This window comes from Thalia democratica, chromosome 2 (genome assembly GCF_965202585.1).
Source record: "Thalia democratica chromosome 2, ktThaDemo2.hap1.1, whole genome shotgun sequence".
NCBI classification, from domain to species: Eukaryota; Metazoa; Chordata; class Thaliacea; order Salpida; family Salpidae; genus Thalia; species Thalia democratica.
Genome location: NC_139166.1, coordinates 3,192,058 through 3,218,489, shown reverse-complemented (window position 1 = coordinate 3,218,489; position 26,432 = coordinate 3,192,058). Strand labels below are relative to the sequence as shown.

Below are 26,432 nucleotides of genomic sequence, written 5' to 3'. Positions count from 1 at the left end.
GCAACAAAGCATAAGAACTTTAGTAAAAAAAATAATTGTAAAATATATTTTTTAATACAATTTGACGAGAAAAAAAACTATAATTTAAACTTTTAGAAAACTTATAATAAAACTATCAGTTTTTGAGAAAGCTAAAGTAACATTTTTACAATAAATAATTATAAGCTACTACTGAGAACGAATAAAACATATTTTTATTTTTATACTTTTAAGTTATTTGTGCTTTTCATAAACAAAAACTGCCCCTTGACTAAATCAATAAACAAACAAAAAATAAAACAGACAAAAATTAAATCATGGTTTCTGCTCTTTTCCGACCCCGCACACAATCGCCTCCTCAATTTTCCTTCTTCAGGGAATTTCCCTCTTCCGATAGTCACGTGGCGTCGGTGACCACCAAAGTCGAATTGTTCACTGCAACGGCCCCCGGTGCAGTCGTGACCGCGTAGTTGTCGCTGAGTGACGTCATAGTTGTTCGATTGTCGCTAGGTGACGTGGTCGCGTGGTTGCCATTAAGTGACGTCATGCTAGTTTCGACTCGTATTGTGACGTCATCGCTTTCAAACGCTTCGTTCGTCTGTGACGTCATCACGTTGCACTCCTGGGCGTTTTCGTTTGTGGGGTTTTCCCTCAAAAGGTTCGGGTACAGCTTGTAGTATTCTGGTGGCTCCTGGAAAATAATAAATGATAAAAAAAACATAAAACAAGACTAATTAGCTGATGTGCATAAAGAAAATTTTAACTGAAGTGTTTGTAGTAAAACAAATATACAACGATATGTAAAAAAATCCTGAAAATATTAAAATTAAAGTAGTCATGTAAATAAAATTAAGATTAACAAAATACGGAAGCAAAAACAAGCTATTAAGTTGCACAAAAAATATCGGTAACACTTTACATCGATGTACTCTTTCTTTTGTAAATCACACTGTATTCGTCAAATTAACAAAAATAAATTAGAAAGAATTCTAAGTTTTCTATCTTTCTGTTAACTTTTTCAAAATAAATAATAATAGTTTGCTATACTTGTCTGTAACACTCGACACTCCTGGCTTATTTAAGGAGCACCGAAACCGGGTTATTTATTTAAGTCAACATTTAAATTGGAAATTTATTTTCAAACCGATTTTTTTACGCACGACCGAACGCGTTTACCCTTGTTAAGTGTTTGAGAGCCACTTGAATGTTTATAAATAAAATCAAGTTTACCAAGTGTCACTCTTAAAACACCGTGTTTATAAATGCGCTACATTTGACGCCTTGTTTCAACTATTTCACAAAATTTAATGATGTCTTAGTTAAAGGTACGTTACAAAACAAACTATATTTAAATAAAAATCTCCTACTTGCCAATCAACTGCTCTCATTAAAAAAAGTTTGATATTGGTTTTTTTTAGAAAAACTTTAATACACTTAATCATGGCAATTTTTTTTCTTGAAAGAAACAAGGTTTTATAAGATATCAAAAGTATTAATTCAACTCTATCTGTTCTAAACAAACAAAATTCCTTCCTTTGTTATAAGAAATTAACTTTTATACTAACTATTACTGTATGCTTTAATAGTTAGATATTTGGGTAAACACACTTGATACAGAAATTAATTTAAATATTTACAATATTTAAATACACTTGATTCAAAACTGAGCAGCTACTAATGAAAATATCTGGTAAAATATTTTAAACACACCGATTAATAAGTGTCTTAATTTATAATAAATATTTTACATTTCTTTATGAAAAAAGGTTTGAAACTAACTGTTCAGTATCATTTTAAACTTATTAATTAAGTCAAAATTCAAAACAACTTCTACACAAGCAGTTTAGTTAAACACGAATATTTTTTCACAAAGATTTGAACTTAAGCATGGGGATTTTAAACCGTAGAAACAAAAACATATTTGATAAATGAATTGTTTACATCAGTCTTTCTAAGCAAAACATAAATCTGAGAGTTCATAAGCTTAATACAATTACGTATTTTAAATAACAATTAGCCAAAACAAAAAAGCAATTTTTCAACACAAACTATTTTAGTGCGATAGTGCAAAGATACAAGTTTGTAAAAACCTGTGTATGTACAACACGTACAACATTCTATCGATTACAACCTTTAGGATAGTTTAAAACAATCTTTAAGCTTTAAGATTGCTGATATTAACGTTTTATATCAAACTTATTTATTTATAAATCTTAACTTAACCGATCCTTTCTTATTGTTGGTAAAAAAAATCTCAAGGTTTTCCTAAGAGTTTTACAATTTAGAGAAATTATTATGAAAACATATAGAATGTTGGTAAAATTACTATATTTTGACTTATTTAAGGTTTGTGACGTTAATACTTTATAAATATAATATTTAATTCCCACCCCATACATAATTGTATATTATGTAATTGTACAAGATTTTATCGAGTATGGCCTTTAATGGAGTTAACAACAAAAATGCTGAGCTCTAAGGTTTGTTTAAATATTTAATAAATATATTTTTTTATCCTCACCTCATACATTGATTGGGCCGACATGAATTCCTGGTAACTCGGGGGTTGCGTTGAAATGTGGCTAATTCCGTTAGATGTCGCGCTTGAGGGCGAAACGTTTGATTGGCTTCCTGTTGATAGTATTTTATTGTTACTTTTGTAATTTGGTGAAATCACTATTTAATAGAAATCACGATTCACAGTTTAGTTGCTGGTATGTTTTAAGTCTATTTCAAGCAATACAGAAAGCACTATTTTACTCATTATTTATTAAATATTATTATTTTATTATTATTTAACACTATTGCTTGATCTTTTTTAAAAACAGTATATACTTGAATGCAGATTATAGAAAAAAAAATAATTGAATTTTGGATTGATTAAAATAGTCGACAAAATTTCACTTTTAAAAGGGAAATAAGTAATTTCAAAATACCAACTAAGTATAGCAGCTAAAGAGTAAGCTTTGAATAAAAGTGTTATGTTAGTATACCGTTAAAATTTGATGTAAAAATTTGCATTTTTATTTAACATAAAAATCACATATTTCACATTTAAAAACATTTAAGAACCATTTAAAACTGAATAAAAATGCGACAAAAGAAAAAACTAGTTTTCTTATTTAAAAAAAAGCTTAAAAAAACTGTTTAGTAAAAATATTTTACCAATGATTTCATTTGTTATTTTATTGTTAAAATTACAAAGAATTTATATATGTTCAATTAAAAACTTTAAAATGTGTTATCTGTAAAATTTTTTTGTTATGAACTTGTTTTAAAACCTTTTTTGTGGTTAAAATATTTTTCATTAACTTTTAAAATTTTTACACAAGTAATTTAACTAAGCAATACTTTTACGTTAAAGATTCAAATTAAGAACATAATTTAAATCAGATTTAATCAAAATTTGAATTTAAGTTAAATATACATTAATTCCGTTTGTATTTATTGGTTTAAAATATTTAACTTTATGTTGGTTTTCAATAGAAAATAAATTTTTTTTTGGTTAAAATAAGTAAGAAAACAAAAAATTGATAATGACTTAACCAAAAAATAACTCAAAAGCTTTCTTACAGTAACAACATTTTTTGCATAAAACTTTATTTTAAGTTTTACTTTTTGTTTAATACGACAAACTAAAGTAACCGAAATTTGTATGGTTTTAATAAGTTAAAAAAAAACTAGCAGTTTTATACCTATACAGTTAACACTGAATGAATTGGGGTTAAATTAGGGAACAAATAGTGTTTTGTTCATTTTATCTGAGCAAGCTTTTTAAATATGAGTTGAAACAAAATTGAAAAAATAACAGTAAATAATTCTAAGCAGTTATTTAAGGTATCCAAGTCGGAAAGGCTTAAAGCCAGACTAGCTTAGAGTGATTTTAGAGTGATATTTTTTTTTAAATTGTATAACAAACTAAAAGCACAAGTACTAAAGCAAACTTACAAAATGAAGGTGTACCGTTAACCTTTTTTAAATTTAAAATATATACTAAACTAGAAAAAAATGTTTGACATATAAATTATACATCTATCTAGTAAAATATCTTATTTTTTGGTAAACTTAGAGAGTTTCGATTCGAACTAGTTAGTTTTATTGGAAAATTTTAAGAAACAAAAACATTTTAAGACTTATTCAAAAATGAGGATAACACAATATAGAAGTTAAATTTTTCCTTTTTTTTTTTAATTATGTAACAACAAGAAATGAAAAAACATAATGCAAATAGTTTTACTGGTAAAAATAAATAAACAAATATTTCTTAAATAACACACTAGGTTGTTATTTAGCTCAAATGAGACTTCTATAATGACTTGGCAACTAATCTAAAAGTTATTTTAAAATATGTTTCAAAAAATTAAAAAACTAACTTCCGAAGCACTTTTTGAATTTAGCACAACACGTCATAATCAAGACAATGCAAATTATTGCGCCGATAATCCCGAAAGCGAGTCCAGATATTTGCATCATCCTGGAGAAGAAATTGAAATTTGTGAAAAAGTGCATTGAAAAAACAAGTAGATAAACTAATAAACTTACAAGTTGAATTGTAAATAAGTATATTTTGATTCACGAAACGAAAAAGTAATTGAAAATTTTAGACTCGCATTTGAGAAACACAAACATTTTTATCTTAAGTAATTCGGGCGCTAAAACATTTTTCGCTAACAAAATAAAACTTTAAATCAAAGTAAAAAGCGTTAGAATGTTAAAACATGTACAAAACACACTTTAGTGTAAAAACAAAACAGAATGTTGTTTATAGATCCGTTAAAAGGTTTTATAGCAAAAATAAAATTTATTTTTTATTTATGTAACAGTTAGCAACAATTTTCAAAAGATTTTCTACCTATAAATGAAAAACAATTCAAAATGTTTTATAATTGCTTTACAAAATAAATTCAAAGACCGTATAAATTTAATATATGTTCTATAAATTATTATTAAATTTACATAAAATTGGAGCCAAATTAGTTCGACTTTTTATTATTATTATTGAAGGTCAAGAATTTTGTTAATTTCATTACTACAAAGCTTTTGTTGCCAGACTAGTTAAAACTTTATTTGTATTTAAAAACTAATTAAGTTATTAAAACAATAATTCAGACATGTTGTCAATTTTTAGGTTGTAAATTTTTTTGAGACTTCAAAGTTGGTATAATAAAAATTGTTTAAGGTTTATAAATACAGCCTATAGATTACTAAAACTTTGTATAAAAAACTAAAGTATATTTTAACTATTCAAATGTTTAGAAAAAATTTTAAAGTATAAACAAATAAAACTTTGTACATCTCTGACCAAAAGTAAAAAATGTTACAACGTTTTTTTTGAAAATTAAGTTTTATAATAACACATTAAATAAAAAAACAGAAGAAAGTTTATAAACAAAACTTGACTTAAAAACAAGATAACTTACTGTTCTACGATACTTCTAAATGTGCAAACCATTTAGTAACAAAATAATAACAAATTAAACAACATTGACTATTATTGATAACTGTTTAATAATGACTACGATTTGAAAAATAAAAGTTACTATAAATGTTTATTCAGTTAAGTTTTGTTGATATTATTTTTGCCTTAAGCCATTAAATCTAGTTTATCGTGTTTAAAAATAAATAAATGTTTAACGTGAGAATTCTACACAAATTTCTAGCTTAGTTGTTTACATAAGAAAATTAAGGTTATATAAAAAATAAGTTTTGTGTATTTTGCATTAAATAAAGAGCGCTATAAGGTTTACTTGCTTTTTTTTGTTATAATTTTACATATAAAATACATAAAATTTATCAACTATACATTTTATTTTATAAATTGAGTGTCACAAAATACGTTATTAATAAAAAAAATTTAGCTTTAAATAAAAATTATTTGCAAAAATTTCTTAATAAGCAATAAATAATAAATTACTCACATTTACATTAATCTCAAAATGCTTTTTTTCTTGAGTTAAATATATCGACTGTAAAATTTAACTTTCTTAAACCTTGTTTATTACCTTTTTTTACTTGAACTCAAATGTGTTTTTTTATTAGTTTATCTCGAATAAAGTCCTTTTAGTTTAAGTTTACTTTATTGAAATATTGTTTAGTTTTGTAAAAAAAGGGTGAATTTTACGTAACCCTTAACTTTTTACTTAGAAAAAAAAATTAACGTCCAAAAATAATTGTCCTTAAAATCACAAAACCATCTGAATAGTAGATAGCTATAAAACAATAAAATGAAGACAATAGAATTTAAAACTACACAAACGTTATTAAGCAGACTTAATAAAATCATCAAACAAAAAATATAAAAATTGTTACGCAAATTAAATTTAACGAACTTGAGTTTGTTTATTTTATTGTTCTTGAATTGTTTTTACACATAGGCCGCTGGTATATATTTGAATGTTATGAAAGCCAGTAGCATTGTTTTAGTATTGAATGAATGTTAGTTATGAAAATTTTGTTATATTACTATTTTGATAATCTCAACTGTTAATCATAATCGGTTCAAAAGTACATTAATAGACAAACGAAACATTTTAACGCCTCAAAAAAACTAGAATAAACAAAACACTATCAAGAAAAAAAAATCATTTTAATTACAATGCGTTAAATAAATTGAATGCAACTCCATCATTTGACAAACCTAAACGAATTTGGTACGTTTGAGCGAAAATGTTTTACTTTCTATTTTTATTTCTCTAAAGTTTGGACTTATCATAATAAATACGTATTTCAAAGTTCTCCTCAGATATTTTTTAATACCATTCGTTATAATTCTGCATTAAAACAATAAATTACATCCTAAACTTTTTAAGTTTGTTTAGTAATGCTTTACTTGATATCAAGTTTTAAAATTTAGTTTTAAAAAAAACATATAACAAAAATTGCTTCGTCTTAATAATAGTAAATTTATTTGCTTAAGTTTATTATTTTTCATGTTAGAGATGCTAATTTGATACAACAAATAGTTTAAAATAATAACTGTTTTAATTTTCGAGATTATTTTACAACTTTTTTATATCATTGAAAAGTAAAGGTAAGTCGTTTTTAAGTTTGTTTGTATAGAATTTATTAGTTTTTTTTTTATGGTTAAGATTATACAATTATAATATACCTAATCAACAATATGCAATACATTAATATTTATTTGTTATTTTAATGTTTAAACCGTACAATGCAACTACACCTATTCATATCTTATGGTTTTATATTTGTTACATTACAATAAAAGCTTTTATTATAGAATAACAGCAAAACAGTAGCTTGAACAATAACAGAATAAATTTTAACTTATAAAAATAGTTATAGATATTCCGGTTATATTTTATAGTTAATGAAAGCTTTGTACTTGAATAGTTTCAAAATTAAAATCTCACCATTTACTAAAGCTCATTGTAAAATGTACTTACACTTCAAAAAAATTAACTTCTGTTTACTTCTTTAAGTTATTAAAATATTTAACATAATTCGTTTTAATGTTTGTAAAGTTTCAAAAATTAAAGTCTCACCATTGACCAAAACTACTTATACTTACTAAACAAAGATCATTAACAGTGATCTGTTTTAAACATTATATTTTTAAAAAACGACACAAAAACAATATTTAAACCAATGAAAACTAACCATTGGCTCCTGTTTAATTCAGGATTGCAACAGAAACTTCGTCTTGTGTCAACACAACATTTTGTGTGAATTTCATTGCAAATTTGTCCACCACAAATTAAAGCTGTAAATAATACGTATTAAACAAACAATAAAATATTAATTATTATTTGTATTTAGTGTATTTTGAACAATACAACATTTTGTGTGAATTTCATTGCAAGTTTGTCCACCACAAATAAGTGCTGTGAAATAATAAGAATTAGTTAAACAACAAAGTAATAACCATTAAAAAATGTTTCAGTAAGTCTAAACTGTTAAATATAACGTGAACTAGTGTGATGATCGGTATAGTGTCAAAATTGTGTATGCATTTGCATTTCGCATGTGAAAGTAAAACTTTTTAAGTGCACATTGCTGTAGATAGGACTTTACAATCTAACCACTGTCTTATAAAGATAAATTAAATGCAATAAAATTAATTTTAAGATCTTGTGTTTTATGAAGCATTTAATTCAGGGTTTCCCTGGGGGCGATCTTAGTAAATTGGGGGGCAATAGTTATTAAAGGGGTGAAAGGGCGGCGATTTAAAGATTTTGAAACTTACACTAGATGTTCTTGAGTTGCGGATGAAGAGCAAAAAAAAATCTAAAAAGGTCTTAGGTGTTTTTAATGGTAGTCTTGTTGGAGGGGGCAAAAACCTTTTTTATTTTTTCAAAGGGGGCAATTTGAAAAAAAAGTTTGCGAAACCCTGATTTATTTTGTCGTTGTTTGGGTATTTGGACTAATCAAACAATATTTAAAATTTTTCTATTAAGTGGCTCGTTTGCTAAGGATTTTGCAAATGTCCTCTGCCTAGATACTGAAACAAATCAGACTAATTAAAAATTTATAATTTGACAAAATTTAAAAAGTATCGACCAACTTTAAGACTATCGAATTAAAGGTAACATAAAATTCTTAAATGTAAAAAAAAAGTCGTTTCACTTTGTAAATGATTGTACATCATCAACAAACTTAGAGTTTAAATACTAAAAACTCTAATAAAAAACTATATTTCAAGATATTTACACAATAAAAGTAAAAACAATTTTTTCGGAAATAAATATCTCTAACTAAATATTGTCAGTTACCCTTTTTTTACAAGTTTGACATTTTATAGTACAATAACCACTAAGTATTTTTAAGTACAATATACACTTGAAACTTGGCTTACTATTTTTTATACAATGTTATATAAACTTTTGGGTTATATTATATTATATTTTCAACTAAGCTAGTCTTGTGGAAGCTTTAAAAAGTTTCGCCTAGTATTTGCTGAGTCTTCAAAATTTAAAAAACACTTTTTTTCATGTTTTCTTTATTTCAGTTATTAAAAAAATATCCTTTGATTAATTTTTAATACGTTTGGATAAGGTTGGTTAGAAACAAGGGTATCAATAAAAAAAAATAAAAACTTTAAACATTTTGCTGACTTAGCAAATATTAGGGGAAACACCTTAACGTTTCTATCAGACCCCTATCAAACTGTTTACTTTTGAATTTTTAATTTCTGAGCTTATATAAAACTACCTTTGTTTCATCACGCTTTCAATACAACCCTTAAAAACTTGCGCTAGGTTATTGTAAATCAATTACTTTTTTGTTAAAATTTTAGCATGTAAAATTAATTTTTACATATGACAAAATAAAAATTTGTCTTTAAGTCACCACATTTGAAAAATTTACTTTTGAAGCTTTTTTATAGTTGGCCACTATATTCAAATCTTTTTGTTTTATAACTTAATGTATTTGAAACCTTATAAATCTTAAAAAAAATATGTCTTTACCATTTATAATTTGCTTACAAACTGAAAGAATTATTTAGAAGTTAACATAAGAAAGTTAAGGTTTGTTTTTCATAGTTTTTGTTTCTGTTTTATTACAGCTGGACAGTTTAATTCTTTTGCAAAAAGTTGACATAGTTAGTATTTATACTACAAAGAAAGACAATTATTTTAATAAGTTCATATTTGTTTCAAACTTACAAATATAAAGGTTAAAATACATGTTTCAATACCTGAAAAATTTATATTGATTTTTTTATATGAACATTAAAGATTAATCCACTGTTTGTACCTAGTTTTGGTGGGAAAACTAAATTTGAATTCCAAAGAGTGTTTGTTAATGTGACGTAACTATTTGTGCTTTTATGACGTAACAAAGAGAATGTTTTAACCCTCAAAAAAAATCTTACAAGTTTTAAGAGCAGGGTTAACAAATTTTATTTTTTAAATTTAGTTTGATGCAGACGGTTTTAACAATTGTTTATTTTATTTTTTTTTTAAAGCTTAAAAAACTAATTATTGCTGGACGCCAAAATAGTTGTAAATGAATGGCTCTAATGATTAATTGATTGAAAAAAAATTAAAAACTTGACTACTAGCCAAACATTCCTTTTTATTCTTAAATTTATATTACAAATTTTTTTTTTAGAAATATTAAATACACATTTTCCTTAAGTAGTCTTCTAATTTTAGTTTTCTTCGTAAAATGATCGATAAGAAAATTCCTAAACATATGTTTATTATTTACAAGGCGTTAAAATTTGACAAGTCATAAAATAAAGGTTCTCAGCTAACACATGTTAGCAACCGTTGCTAAGCAGAAGTCTTGTTGCTAAGCAGAAGTCTTATTGCTAGGCAGATGTATTGTTGTTAAGCAGAAGCTGTGTTGCTAAGCAGAAGTTATGTTGCTAAGCAGAAGTTATGTTGCTAAGCAGAAGTTATGTTGCAAAGCAGCAGTTATCCTAGCTACCAACAATTAAGTCTTGTTGCTAAGCATTTGTCGTTGTCAATACCAACGTGTCACATCTGCTTCTAGTACACTGGGATAGCTTCTACCTAGCAACGAGTCTGATATGCTTAGCAACCAACTGCAGGTGTTAAAATTTTATTGTGACGTATTATAGCTTGTAAGATTTTTTTTAATTCTGTTTGGTTTTAAAAGTAGTACTTTAAATTTAGTAGCCAAAAACTTTGTTTTTTTATTAATAACTCACCAAAGTTAAGACTATAAAAAATTGTTTATTGAAAAGTACATTGAAGCTAAATGTATAAACTTTTGTTTTTGTAAATGTACCGATGTTTTTATTACTTTTAACCCTACTTTATTTTTCGACTGTATAATATAGTGTAGTAACTTTAAAAGTTTTAAAAATATTGGTTTGCGAAAAACGGTTAAAAGCTTGTTTATATCAATAAAACCTTGATTAAACATCATGTTTTAGACAGATATTCAAAAGAATAAATAAAATAGAATAATACTAACCATCTGTCTTGGAAAGTGCTGATAATATTATTGACTTCTGAAATTTTGAAGCGGTTTTGTTCATGTTAGCTTTACTTATTACTAAATAACTGAATCAAAAATACATGAAATTAATAAAATATCCGCTTCTGTCACTATAACTAAAATTATTCAAATTCAAAATATTTTAAACAAACACCTCTTGTTATAAATATTTTAGTAATAAACTATCTATCCTACTTCATTAATTGTCACCATATTTAATTTCGTAAAAAAATTAACAGAAAGTTTTTACTTTATTACCATTATAAACAATTGAGCTGTGTTTTGTTTATGCCAATTTTTTTTTATTCATTTTAAAAACGCCACGACTTAAGCAGTTAAGTCTAACAAATTCATTATATGTAAACAATGGCTTATAAAAGCTAACAATTGTCTAAAAACACAATATATTAAAGTACAATAAAAAGTTTTTACAGTTAAAACTTTTGATTATAAAAGCTTTCCGTTTTACTTAAACCTGTTATGAATTTTAACACTTTTTAAATGTTAAATATAAATAAAAGATTACTAAAAAATTTGATTGAATAAAAATCAAAATATAAAACTTTTGTATTTACTGAGCTAATTCACCTTAAAACTAAATAAAAGTTTATCTAAAAATTTAAAACAGTAAGTGTGTATTAATAAAATATATTAAAAAGTAAAGAAAGTTCATAAACTTTACAGTTATATGAAGTAGTAACTATTTGTTAATAAATTAAACTGTGTTTTTGCGTCTTGACTTAAAATAAAACAGACAAAAGTTTTACTTTGACAAAAGACAGTCACGTCAAGAAACTAGCGTCTGGTTTTAAAGAGTTTTGAAAAAATTGAATTTTTCATAAAAAATGTAAACAAATCCAAATTTAGTGTAAAAAATTAAGAGCTGTCGAATTTTACAAGCCGACTTTATAAATATTTAATTTTGAAGGTAAACAATTTTCAAAATTTTTCTCGGATTGCAAGTGACGATATTAAAAGGCTGCTGACGGTGACTTAGACCATTTAAATTGTAAACAAAAAACTGTTTGAAAATCTAAAATATTATTTCAAATAGACTGTGTCTACTTTTGAAACACTTTTCATCATAAACTACTTGATTTACTTCCGTAAAACACTTTCTAGTTTTAGAAACCAACTTAAAATTTTTATTTAAAGTTTACCTAAAATGCAAATAAAACAAAAGTTTTCTTACAACTTAAGCTAACAAGTCTGCTTAACAAACAAATAAAAAGTTTTCAAAAACCAAAATAGCATCAAACTGAGTCAACCGACTTGCAAGTTGCACACAAGTCAATTGTACACACAATTTCAAGTTTAACCAGACAAAAACCTCTCACGCAACAAAAGCAGCGACATTCAAAAACCTCTTGAAACTACATTTTCTCAATAAAACATTCTTTGCAGCAAAATCGCTGCTTCTGCAAATTTCTACACAAATCTCAAACTTTAAAGCTGATTCTTTTTTCTCTCTCGTTTTTGTTTGATTCTCTCAAAACTAAATTGCTGAGGTTTTCGTTTTACGTAATAATTAATTTTTTGTTCGAGTCTTAAATGTCTTTTTCGTATATTTTGACTGCAGATCTGTTATTTGGATATCTTGTGCCGGAAATGTTGAATGTCAAATGACATGCATTAAAAAACAAACGAAATTTTTGTCGAAAGAACTTTGCTGTGTTACTTCTTTTTATCAAATATAAAACTTGAGATAAAACATTACTTTATGCAACAGATAAGATATATCACTCACTTCTATTAGTATTTTGCACACAATTTATGCTAAAGCTAATAAAGTAAATTTAATACATTCAAATTATTTGCAAATATACTTTTAGTTTCTTATACATTAAAATATTATTTTAATAATAAATCTTCGTTTATTCTAATTATAGTTCAGGGAAATTTTAATACTTAGCACTTATATAAGAAGTGTTACTTTCACAAAAAAAACTTTTTGTATGTAACCTTTCAGCTGAATATTTTATTTTAAAAGGTCGGATAATTGCTTTTTTTATTAGCTATTTTCACTAACCTGTATATAAAAAGTTTGATTTACTTTTTTCAACAAGATAAACTAAAATTTTGCTTCAAAGCAAAACAACTATGTTAAATTTAGTCCTTAATTAGTGGTAGTTAATTAAATGCCTTAAAATTATAAAAAAAATCAAAAGGGAATTTTTTAAGTCAAATTGAATTATTTTTAACTCTGTCTCGCGCAAAAATGGAAACGTTAAACCTGTTTTGAATTTAGGAGAGTTTTCAATAACTTAGATCCTCTACTACTTCAAAAAAAAATTCTATAAAGAAGTTTGATTTAAATAAAAGTTGTGTACTTTCTAACCTTCCAGTTAAAATTTTTTATTATTCTTTTGGCATAACTAAATTAACATTTTTCGTTTAATAAACTATATAAATATTTTTTCTGTTGATATATAACTGATTTATTTTTATAAGTCTTGTACTAAATAAAAATGCCCTATCATAAAAATAAATTGTTTTATAGTTATAATACGTTACCTTAATTTTAAAACGTTATGTTTTTTAACTATAGACTTAAACTTTAAGTCAAGTTAATACAAAACAGAAACAAAGTTTATTTTAGAACTTAACAATTACGTTTTAAGGTGGCAATTTGTTTTTGTTTTATTAAATAAAACGTTTGTTTCAAAACCTAATAATTTGCAAATAATATCTATAAAAAAATTAAATACAGTTACTATTTAAAAAAAAATAAGTATTCATTAGGTAACGATACGTAAAAAAAAGTTTACAATACCAGTTTAAAGTTTTTTATAACACCTGATTATTGCTTTTGTATTTCTTTTTTGTAGTTTATATAAATTTTTAATCTACAAATGTTCTTTCTTTGCTTTTTACAGTTTGAACTTACTAATAAAAACTCAAGAGTTTTAAAAAGTATTTTTGAATATTAACAGCAAAACCTAAACTTTCTAGTATAAATAAATAAAAACATTTTTTGGAACTATTTCACTTAATCCTTGAAAAAAAAGTTTTTATATTCATAAAATTTAAAGCAGTTTTCATTTTATGACCATTAGAATTTTTAAAGAAGATTTTGTTTCAAACAATAGGAACTTTAATTTAAAGCAAACCAAAAAAACAAAACTGAAAAACCTAATAAAATAACATTACATTGTACTCATTTAAAGAATAGTTTTGACTTGTTTATGTTTTTAGTTTAGATTTACTTTTGAGAATGGGTAAACTTTTTAAAAACTATTAAGTTTCAAGAACTAAAAATATTAGCTAACTCTTATTATTTCAAACTGTACACGTTAGTTAATAGACGTTTTAGTACTGTAAGTTTTTTTTTAATTTATTTTGTTAGTATATAGAAATAACGTATTTAAAGCATTGATGTCAACCACGCAAGCTAGCTTTATTGTATTTAAAATTTAACTAATTTCTTTAACAAACATTTTTAAAAACTATAAATTCACAAAGATATTTTTTACAACTAAAGTTAGAGTTAACGTTACACATATAGGAGTACAATATATAAACAAAAAAAAAGTTTAAAGTCTTTACAAAGACTTTTATTTCTTTTACTTTCAAAACAAGTAAAAACCTATCTAGATTGGCGTTTTTTAGTTACAAAAGTTTCAGTTTAATACGTATAACAGTATTCTTAAAAAGTCCTTTTTTTAAACCCGCAAAATTATTTTTGACTAATGCTTTTCTTTTTAGTACTTAAAAATTCATTTTTATCATAGGAAAAACTTAGATATAAAAAAATACCTCACAAAGTACTCTACACTAAAAAAATTTAATAAAAATAAATTTTTAAAGATTCGCACTATCCTTACTGATTTTTTTCATCATCAAAGTTTATTTATGATATATACAGACTTATAATATATTAATCAATTAAATCAAACAAATAAAAACTCTTTACTAAGATTTACATATACATTAATGATTTTTGTTCTACTAAAGAAAGCATAGTTTTGATTTGATAATTGTTCTTCTTTTTAAGAACTCTTTATTTTAACAAAACTTTTAAAATAACGATAATGTTGACTATATGGATAAAACACCGTTTCAAAGCTCTTAAAAGTAAAACAATACAACATCTCAGCTTGCAGCTTTACTCTGAAAAAAGTTTTTGGATTTTATTGGTAGCAAAACTTTATACTTATTTATTTTAAGTTAATATTAGGGAGGTTAGAATTTATTTTTTTTAACTAAACTTCAAACACCATGGCTTCCAAAACTTAAAAAAAAATTAAATTACTGTGAAATTTTAAGAATGAAGTTAATAAACTTTTTTAAGTTTCTCACGCCTTAAATTAGATTAAGTTTGTCAGTTTATAACATTTTGTACCGTAACAATAATCTTTTATAAAATTTATATGAAGAACTTGTTACACATAATTTATAAAAATTATTCGTCTTGATATCTAAACTCGATTTAAATTAATTTAAAACTTTAATCTGCGATATTTTTTTATTTTTACTATAAGATTACAGCAACTGACAGAGACGTTAATTTTGGATAAAATAAATTAAAAGTAGGTTTAAAGTACGTAAAGGGTTTACTTTTTCAAACTTTTTTAAATAGCTTGTAGTTGAATTGAAAAAGAAAAGTTATTTTTCTAGAGATAAATGAATTAAAAGATAAACATTGGTCATGTGTTTTAAGTTTAATCAACAAGTGTTGCTTATATACAAACAACAATTATTTTAAAAGCGTGTAAGTTTTATCTTTTATTTATTTAAGAGACTACCTCAAACTTGCTAAGTCTAACACAGTTTAGCATTTAACTCTTTTGTTTTTGAAAATATTTATATTCTACTGGTTTATTGGTGATAATTTAATGTCCAGCATTAAAAAAAAATATCAAAATGCATCAAAATAGTTCGTTCATCGTTTCATAATTTCAAAACATGTTACATGAAAACCAAAAACAGAAGAAAAATCTTTTAGATCATTGATTCTATTATTTGGTACAAGGTTTTGTTTTTATGGTTACAGAACACTTTGTTTGAAAAAAGCAGACTTAAATTATTTGGGTTTAACAATTTTAAATCGAAAAAGCAAAACGTTTATTAAAGATATTTTTAGGTTGAACGATTCGATACCAAATATTTCAACACAAACAAGCAATTCACTGTTGTTAGATTTTAATAGTAATTCTAGAGTAAAATACAGATAAAGACTACATAAATTTTAGTTTGAATGTTTTGGTACTAATACTTGATAGATCGTGATTAGCTTTTATCCTTTTAATGTTTATTATGACAAAAAACAGAACTAAAATTCATTGGTTGACTTTTAATTTAAAAAAATATTTATCACATTTTTCTTGATGCTAAATATTTTAACACAAACAAGCAATTCACTGTTGTTAAATTTCAATAAAAGTTTTCCAACTCTCTCCCGGAAACTCCCTCATCCGAAACCTTCTTCACGGCCCGCTTTTCAAAAGCAACACGTAAGAATTCCATGAAATCTTCATCAACGCGACTTTTCTCCTTTCCAGCTTCCTCCGCGTGGTGGCGCTGGTTCCTACCACGACCCTTGGGCTTGAGTTTTGTCACAGTCAAAATGTGGTTTACAAACAAAACATAAACTGATGATCTCAGCTCTTTTCACTCAACAACGTTCTTATGTTCGGGGAAAACCCCTTTTGTGATAATCACGTGTCAGTTGCAGCAGCGGTGACCGCTAAATTTGAATTGGTGGCAGTAACGGACCCCGGCGGAGCAGTAGTCGGTTGTGACGTCATGCTGGTTTCGACTTGTATCGTGACGTCATCGTTTTCAAAAGCGCCGTTCATCTGTGACGTTATCACGTTGCACTCCTGGGAGTTTTCGTTCGTGGGGTTTCCCCTCAAAAGGTTCGGGTACAGCTTGTAGTATTCCGGTGGCTCCTGAAAGTTTATAATTATGTATATATATATATATAGCATTTTTACTTTTTAAAAAAGTACAACCGAAGTAGAAGTTTATTTTAGAGATTTAACTCAGAAAGTTAAAATTAGTTTCTGAAACAAGCTGAAAGTTTTAAAACGGTTCAAAAGTAGCACCAGTTAAAATTAGAAAAATGAGTAATAATTTTTTAACTATATAACAACTAATATATTTAGTAATTAATATAATTATGTAATAATAACTATGACTCTATAAACGACAAACTTCAAAAGTGCTGCAAACTAAATGTTTTAAATAAGTAACCAACTCACGTACACAACATGTCATGTGTTTTAAAAAGTTTAAAAAGTTTTTTGTTTTGCAGTTTAATATGTGTTAAATCTTAACTAAGTTATTTAAATTACTTTACTTGTTAGGAAGCATTTTGAATAAAGTATGTAAAGTTGTTTAAACAAATGCAAATAAATATAAACAAAAACTTTAATAGCAGGAATCTAAAATGCAAAAATTACACAAAAATTGATAATTTTGTTATTAATCATTTTTTTGATACAAAACTTAAAGTAACTTATAATTTGTCAATACTTTACAAAACAATACTCTTTTAAGAGTAAAATTTACTTTGATAAAGTTTTAGTTAATTTACTCAGTTCATACATTTTAAAATTCTTAAAGTACTAGTTATCTGTGCAGAATTGTACTAACGATTGAAACTTATGGGTATGTTATCAGCTTTTAAGTTAAAAGCGTTTTTGTTTGTTTGTTTACTTATTAAGTTATTTAAATATTGATTAAAACTGTTATATTAATTGACACTTGATTGTTCTAACCCCTTATTTAAAGTACTAAGTGAAGCTAGTTGATGTAGTTTTACACTTAATCCGGTCACGCACGACTGAACTCGTTTATCCAATTGTTTTTCAAGTGGTTTTAAGAGGCACTTAATTGTTTGTAAATAAAAATTATTTTACCGAGTGGCACTCTAAAAATAAAATGTTTCTAAATTTATTGCACTCAAATTTGGTTGCACGAAAATAAAAATACCAATGTTTTTTTATAAAAAAAAATTAAATATACTAAAACTTGCACAATTTTCCCGAGAATATTTTCGCGTAAATAAGCACTTTGATTGTTTTTATTTCGAACAAATATTTTATACCTGGTTCCGCTTTTTTTTTATTTGCTACAAACTTTTAGTTTGTTTGAGTTGCTCAACTGACGCTTTCATAAACAAATTTGATGCTCTTTTATTTTTACAAAAATGTACAATTTTCTGTAATACGTTAAAACTACTTAAATAATTAAAAAGTTATTTTCAGCCAGCATTAAAGATGTTGCAAAAATGAACAAGAAACAAGAAAAAAAAATTACAAAGTAATATTTGGACTTTATGTTAAAATAGTATAGTTAAACAAAGCACATTTTGACTTTGTTTTTAAAAGCTACATATTCATGTTTAAAAGTATAAACTCTTGGTTGAAATCTTTTGAAGTACTTATTACTACGCTTTATAACTACAAAAGCCTAACTGTTCTACATTAAATTATTATGGATATCTAAGTGTTTAAGCAAATTGATTTAAGTTTTAAAACACATAGTATTTGATAATCACATGTACTAGATAAATTACAAACCTTACAAATATAATACTTTACTGAAGAGAACTTATTAATTTGAACTATACTCATTGAACCACAAAAAAGAATACCAAATATTTGGCCCTAGAACCTGATATGCAAAAAATCTTTCAATTATCGAGTCATTTGCAACTTGAACACAGATTAATGTCTTTTTCAGGATTAAGTAATTTTATTAAAGTTCTAACAAGTTTGTCTCTAGTTGAATAAAGCAAAAGCATAAGTTGTTAAGAGCAAAGCAGAAGTCTATAATATTTTTACTTTTCATGAAGTTTCAAGTTTTACAAGTAACTTTCTACAGCAACTTAGAAAACGACGATGTATGGAAACATTAAGGTACACCAACAATGTCAAACATAATGTTTCAACCTGTTGAGCTAGCTACTTTAAATGTAAACAAACTTGGAAACACTCAATTCACGTTATTGACCTTGAAAATACTTAAAAAAACCTTTCCTTATTTTACAAAACAAAAACATTTTCAAATTTATTTTAACAGTTATACAGTTTATGTATTTACATCAATTTTTTTTAATTCTCACCTCATACATTGATTGGGCCGACATGAATTCCTGATAGCTCGGGGGTTGTGTTGAAATGTGGCTAATTCCGTTAGAGGTCGCGCTTGAAGGCGAAACGTTTGATTGGCTTCCTGTTGAAACAAGTGGTTGTTAAGAAGCTTGTTGCTAGGGTTAACTCCTTTATACTAGTAATTTGTTTTACTGATTTCCAAATGTGATGTATACCACTATAAGAACTAAAACAACTTGAAAAAGTCTCTCACTGGCTGGATTAAAAGGAATGTGATTTTTTTAAATAATGTTGCAAATTTAATATTTTTTCATTTTTTACAAGTTTTACAGTTTAAAAGTTATTAGTTTTTCAAGTTGAAATAGTTTTACATTAATTAAACATAAATCAGAAAACTAGTTTTTTTTTATTTTATATCTGCATTATAACACCAATTGTAATAAAATAATATTTTAGGTTTTTAATTGACATTTTAATGCGCAGTTTGATTAAAAACTCTTTAAAAGTTTTATCTTTTTGGTATTTGAACTTTATCCAGCGACCATACTTCAAATTAATATGACAGAGTGTTTGTAAAAGTATAAGTTTTAATAAAAAGTACATGACAATTAAGTCAAGATACTTTTTATTATTTTAGAAAAATCCTTAGTTTAAGTAGTTTTAGGGTCAAGTGCGAATATACTTAAGTTATAATAAAAAGAAATGATATATGTAATAATTATTCAATAAATATTTCAGAATATCTGTGAAGTACCGATAAATTTTCAACAAAACAAAAAACTTTCTTCTGTTAAATAATTAATTTTTTATATCATTGCTATAACACTTTCTAACGTATCATTAAAACTGCGGTAAAAAATCGCATAATTAAATCTATAAAACTTTAACTATTAAATCATCATTAATCATCATTAATATTTCGTGTCGTTAGCATGCGAAAATTTTTTTCGTTAACAAATATTGTATTTTTTTCAATTCAAAATCAAGAAGTTTATACATATACATATATATATGTATTTTATGACGTATTTACTTTTAGCTAGACTTTTTAAATTCATTGTATATAACTAAAATTACACTATAATATCAATAGTTTTTTGAAATAATATTCTGAGGATGCGCTAAACGAAATCAGCTAATAATTTTTTTTTGAAAATGAGTGAGTTATGTTTAAATTTTTTAGTTAAAATCAGTACCAAAACCAAACTATTCAAAAACATATATATATACTTATTTATTAAAAATATATATGTGTGAAGAGTATTCTATTGACACGAGAGGTCTAGACAAAAATCTTTCTTGAGAAAAAATATGAAAGCATGTAATTAGTCAACTAAATCCCGAAAACTTTGTTTAATTTAAGCGGGAAAACATATTAGAACTAAAATACTGATACTAACTATTTAGAAAAAAAAAACTAACTTCCGAAAATATTTTTGAATTTTGCACAGCAGGAAAAACATATTAGAACTAAACTAACTATTTAAAATAAAAAAAACTAACTTCCGAAAATATTTTTGAATTTCGCACAGCAGGAAAATAACAAAACGATGCAGATTATTCCGCCGATGATTCCGAAAGCCAAACCAGATATTTGCATCATCCTTAATAAAATATTAAATAACAAAATAATTAAATAAAATACGTATAAAGAAAATTAAATAAATAAACAACAAAATAAGTGTACAATAAACTGCTTGAAAGTAAATTGATGAAGTCTCGTTAACTTAAAGATACAAACAACTTTTATAAAGTTTTAAATTCTTTTAAATTATAGAACAGTTTAAAGACTTTTTTAAAACGAATAGTTCAAAATTTCATTAAATGTTTTTGTTCAAGGTTACTTTGGTGGTTTATTTTTTAAAGTTTTTATTTTAAGATTAATTTTTATCAAAATACACAACTTGAAAACCATGTTACTTTAATAAATCAACATTTGAGAAATTTTGAAAGTGTTAATAAATGTTGTGAAAAAATTAGGGTCGGTACAACTTTAAATAAAATTGTTATGTTCCTGTTTATAAAACATAATTTTATGCGATGTATAAATTTAAGTTTATTTAGCTTAAAAATAAATAATTTCTTATAAACTTAAACTAAGTTGTTAAAAATAATAATAAATTTGACATCTTTTTTAAACAAAACTAAATTTGTTCACATACTTGTAAAAGTTTTATGTACACACTTGACATTGTAAACAAATTTAATGCAATAGCTACTTACCTTAAGCACAATTTAAATTTTGTTAATATCTTAGTTGAAATTTTAACAAAAAGTGTAAACAAAAAATTCAATATTACTTTCTGGTTACACTCCAAAACGTTTTTACTACTTACACTCCTATTGTATTAAATTAAACATATATACAGTTTATTTTTTATTGTGAATACACTGAACTACAGATAAAATAAAATAAAATACCAACTTTTTTTTGAGATTTTGTTTTCTTTTCGAATTATATAAACAAACCAACTGTCAAGATTAAATTACTTAAATCTGTTTTTTTATTACTAAAATTTGTAGAGATTATTTAAATTAGACTCTTTCAGTTATCATAGTTTATAAAAGGTCTATTAAGTTTAGAAAAAAATACTTTATATTCTTTTTTTTTTTAATTTTTTTAACGTACCTTAACCTTTTTTTTACAACATTATCTATACATGCTTTTTTTAATATTTATTTTTTAGAATAATACAACAGTCAAATTTATACTCTTAAAACAATAAGTCAACTAAAAAAAAAGTAAGAACAATAAAAAACGGCCAATAAAGTTTCTGGTTAGACAATACTTCTTAAGTAAACTGTTTGTAATATTAACCGAAATATTTCAACGAATTTTTTCGTGTTGTAATTTTCAATAAACTCTAACCACTTCTGTGATGAATAATTTTTTTTTATATTAATTGTAAGTTTTCTGATATTTAAGTTTTGTGATTTAAGTTTAAAAAAACATAGTAATAACAATTTTTTCCTATCATATATATTTTACTGAACGAATTGCTACTTGTTAATAAGCATTAAAAGCTTTTAATCTATAAAACTTTGAATATAAAACTAAACTAAGCTCAAGCAAACTAAACAGAAAAACTTTCATCTTTTAAAGAAATAGCTATAAACTTTTTTTTCTTCCTTAAGCAAATACACAAACATATCAACTTTAAGTCAAAAACTTTTTCAATGTTTGACAAGCTTCAATTTGATATCTTTTACCGAAAATGTTTGACTTTTTATTTGTGTTTCTTTAAAATTCGAACTTATGATACCAAATACTTTTTTTACTATATTTGACATAAAATTTATTTGTTTTTTTATAATTTGGTTCTATTTTCGCAACAAAAGTATAGTTTACATCCTTTAAAAGTTTTTTGTTGCAAGTAAAGTTTATTACCTGACAATTTGTTTGAGATTTTGTTTTTAAATCTAATTTAATCAACAATAATAATACTACATAATATTTTTTTTCTTTTATTTAATACTTAAGTATATGCTTATGTTCACTTGTTAATATGTATTAAAATCTTTTAATCTGTAAAACTTTGAAAATAAAACTTTACTAAGCTCAACCAAACTCAACAAAAAAAGTTTTAACTTTTAAAGAATAAACATATTTCTAAATTTAAAACTATTTTTAAAATATAAAACATTATTTTATATTTTAGACCACAGTTTTTAGTAATAACTTGTCAATAACAGAAGAAAATTAGAATAAAATTAAATACAAAATTACTTCAACTTCTTCAGAAAAAAAAATTATAATGTTTACTTTATAAAGTCTCAAACAAACTAATTTAAACAAAAAGATTTCATCTTTTTAAGAAGTACCTATAAACCTTTTTTTCTTCCTTAAGCAAATATACAAACATATCAACTTTAAGTCAAAAACTTTTTCAATGTTTGACAAGCTTCAATTTGATATCTTTTAGCGAAAATATTTGACTTTTTATTTGTGCTTATCTAAAATTCGAACTTATGATACCAAATACGTAATTATTGTATTTCACATAAAATTTATTTGTATTTAATATGATTTTGTTCTATTTTCGCAATACAAGTATAATTTACATCCTTATTTAACTTTAATTAGTAAATCTTATTTAGTTCTTTTAGGTTTAGATTATACTTTTCAAACATTTTTCTTTAAAGTTAGTATAATATTTAGTTTTTAAAGTATAACGTTTTAATCTACTAAATCATATTTTATGTGTTTATTTTGATTAAAATTGAATAAATGAAGTACAATTTAACCATTCAAGATCATATTTTTAACCGTGTTCGTCATAAAAGTTTTATATCTTGTAAAATATGTTTACAAATCAAATTAAGCTTTACATTTTTGTTTTCCATACCTTATTTGTAAAAAATAAGTTATTGTTTAAGAACACTTTCTACTCCATAACTCAGTTTACAACCTTATTTTTCTAGTCAACTAAAACACTTATTTTATTATCAGTAATAACTAATGAGCACTACCACATACTGAGCAAAGCCTCGACATATTTCAAAAAATAAAACTAATACGTCAAAAACCTTAAAGTTTAAACAAAAACAATTGTATTAAAATGTGCGAGAATTATTACATCATTTTACAGGTACTTTTTCTTATAAAAACACTTAATTAAGTATATAACTTTTTAGTACTACATATCTTGTACAGAAATCTAAGACAAAATTCATTCAAAAACATCTTTATTAAAGCAACAAACAAGTAAAATCGATTTCGGCTAACGCTTTTCAATTACTTTAGTTAGCAACTAATTTTAAGATTAAATTTTAAGATCAAAATTTAAACTTAATTAAGTTTAAAACTTTATGATCAGAATAAAATGTTAAAAGAACAATTGTGTTAAGAAAAACTTACTAACAGTAATGTACTTTAAAAACAGTGTATTTTTAAAAACAACACAAAATTTAAATATAATTCTATAAAAAACGACACAAAAATAATATTTAAACCGATGAAAACTAACCATTGGCTCCTGTTTAATTCAGGATTGCAACAGAAACTTCGTCTTGTGTCAACACAACATTTTGTGTGAATTTCATTGCAAATTTGTCCACCACAAATTAAAGCTGTAAATAATACGTATTAAACAAACAATAAAATATTAATTATTACTTGTATTTAGTATATTTTGAACGTTTACAACATTTTGTGTGAATTTCATTGCAAGTTTGTCCACCATAAATAAGTGCTGTGAAATAATAATCATTTAGCAAACAATAAAATATTAATTGTTTAGTGCGTATTGTACCTTAAATGAATACAGCATTTAGTATACGAAGTAGTAAAACACAAGTTATATTGAAACTAAAAATGTAATTTTTGTCTACCTGTTTTTGTCTGTTTAAATTTAAGCTTTTTTGTTTTAACTGATTTTTTATAAAACATTAATGTTTTGGATTTTTTTTTCAACACGTTGATATAGCTGTTTAAATTTGAGTCAGTCTTGTTTTATGACAAACGTCTTAAAACACATATACGCACTTAACATTCAAAATTTTGTGTTTTCCGATTTAACAAGATAAACTAATGGCGTAGAGAAAAGTTATTTTTAGCTTAAAAACGCAAAATCTTGCCTCGAAATCATTTTATCTCTCTAAACATTTGACGTATAAAGTTTTCAGATTTTTCATTAATTTAATTTGTTAATTTTAAAGATTTAAATATTGAAGTCCTTGTTTAATCTAAAATAATTTATTTTTTTCAAATAAATGATGTTCGAAGTTTTCAGGTTTTTAATGGTTTAATTTTTTAAATCTTAAAACTTTTAACACATAAATCCTTTAATTTAAAACTAAAACGTCTAGTACTGTAATATCTTATTTATAACAATTTATTTCGAACAAATATATGGCGCTTAAAGTTTTAAAATTTTCAAATATTTCATTTTTCTTTAAACGCTAATATTAAATTTTTATTGAGTTAATCAATGACTGAAATAAACTTTAATGGCTATCATTAAGTTTTTTTTGGTGTTTAAAAATCAAAAGTTTACTTAGAGATAATTGTAAGAAAGTATTTTTCTTTTTTTTAATTGTTTCTGTTTTACTAAAAGTAAAGTGCTCGTTCAATTACTGGTCGGGCGATTATTTCAAGTGGCTTACAAATCGATAATGTTTATTTTCATCCTAAATTTGGCAAAAACTTTCAAAAAAAATATTTTGAGAACAAAATAAGAACAGAAAACTATTGACAATTCAAAAGTAAACGTTTTTGGTATGTTTGTTTGGTATGAGTGTTAAGAGATTTTTTTCATGACACTGGCCACTTAGAAATATTTTTTGACTAATTCATGTTTAAAACAGTAAAAAAATTAACATATAACTACAATTATGATGCCAAAAGTATATGTTTGCTCAATTTAAAGACACTAGGTATCTTCATGAACCACCTAATTAGACTGTTACTATATGTTGGTGTTTGATTTATATTTTGTTTTATTTGACACTAACATCACATTGTAAACATGCTGCTTTCATCATATTCTTATCATGATTTTATTTGATTATTTTTCAATAAATTAAGCAACTTTTTATTTATTTTAACTATATTAAGTTTGCTTATTTAAAGCCAAGTTCAAGTTGTTAAAGTCAATAAAAATATTTTATTAGTTTGTTTACTTGATTTAAGATTTTTTTGATTGATTTTTTTTTTGTTTAGTTTTTATTTTTCCTAAACATATGTTTATTATTTACAAGCGTTAAAGTTTGACAAGTCATAAAATAAAGGTTCAAAGCTAACACATGTTAGCAACCGTTGCTAAGCATAAATCTTGTTGCTTAGCAGAAGTCTTGTTGCAATAAAATTTCATCTGCTACTTAAGTTTCAGAGAGCACTTGGCAACATTCGCCTAATTTCCAAATTTTGTAACTAACTATTGCTCGCAAAAGTTGGAATAAAATTGTTTTTAGTTTTGGGGGTTTTTTCATTTTATGCAAATATCAGTTCTTTTAAATTGCTTTAGGTTATACTTTGTTGATTAATGTTAAGTTTATTCTAAGTTTTAACTGCAATTTTTATTTAAACTTAAAAATTTATACTTATGTAGTGAAAAATTAAAGAAACAAACTTTCAACTTAGAAAACAAAAAAACCAGTGAAATAAAACTGTTAAAGATTCTAAATAGTAATGGTAAACTGACCATCAGTTCTCGAAAGTGCAGATAATATGACCGACTTCTTAAACATCAAAGCCGTTTTGTTCATTTTACTTTTGTTTACTTTATAGAAATTCTAAAACTATCAAATATAAACTAAATAAGGCAAAACATCAAGCTAATAGCTACAAAATTTTTAAAATTAATCAAGTTTTCTTGCTATGAATTTATTTGACTTAAATTATTATTTTTTAAGTAAACAAAGAAGTCTATATTAAAGATGATTAAAACTTGCACATTTTTTTTTACATTTTGATTTTTATTTTCTCTGCTTAATATACTTTTTTATTGTTTAAAAATTTCAAAT

At 24.7% G+C, this 26,432-nt stretch overlaps 2 protein-coding genes across 2 annotated transcripts; both read right to left on the bottom strand.

Moving 5' to 3' along the window:
• Positions 1-167: 167 nt before the first annotated feature.
• Positions 168-4,469, bottom strand: LOC145830007 (uncharacterized). The gene is made up of 3 exons (XM_082937898.1): positions 4,353-4,469; positions 2,501-2,610; positions 168-670 (listed from the first exon to the last, which is right to left on the bottom strand). Exons 1-3 carry the CDS (start codon positions 4,450-4,452, stop codon positions 377-379), a joined length of 504 nt encoding a protein of 167 aa, XP_082794024.1. The 5' UTR covers positions 4,453-4,469; the 3' UTR covers positions 168-376.
• An 11,812-nt stretch (positions 4,470-16,281) lies between these two features.
• On the bottom strand, positions 16,282-26,209 carry LOC145830264 (uncharacterized). Its single transcript, XM_082938211.1, has 6 exons — positions 26,111-26,209; positions 23,936-24,038; positions 20,472-20,572; positions 18,980-19,089; positions 16,570-16,799; positions 16,282-16,435 (listed from the first exon to the last, which is right to left on the bottom strand). The coding sequence occupies exons 1-6, from the start codon at positions 26,172-26,174 to the stop codon at positions 16,282-16,284; spliced, it is 762 nt and encodes a 253-aa protein (XP_082794337.1). The 5' UTR covers positions 26,175-26,209.
• Between the last annotated feature and the right edge of the window lie 223 nt (positions 26,210-26,432).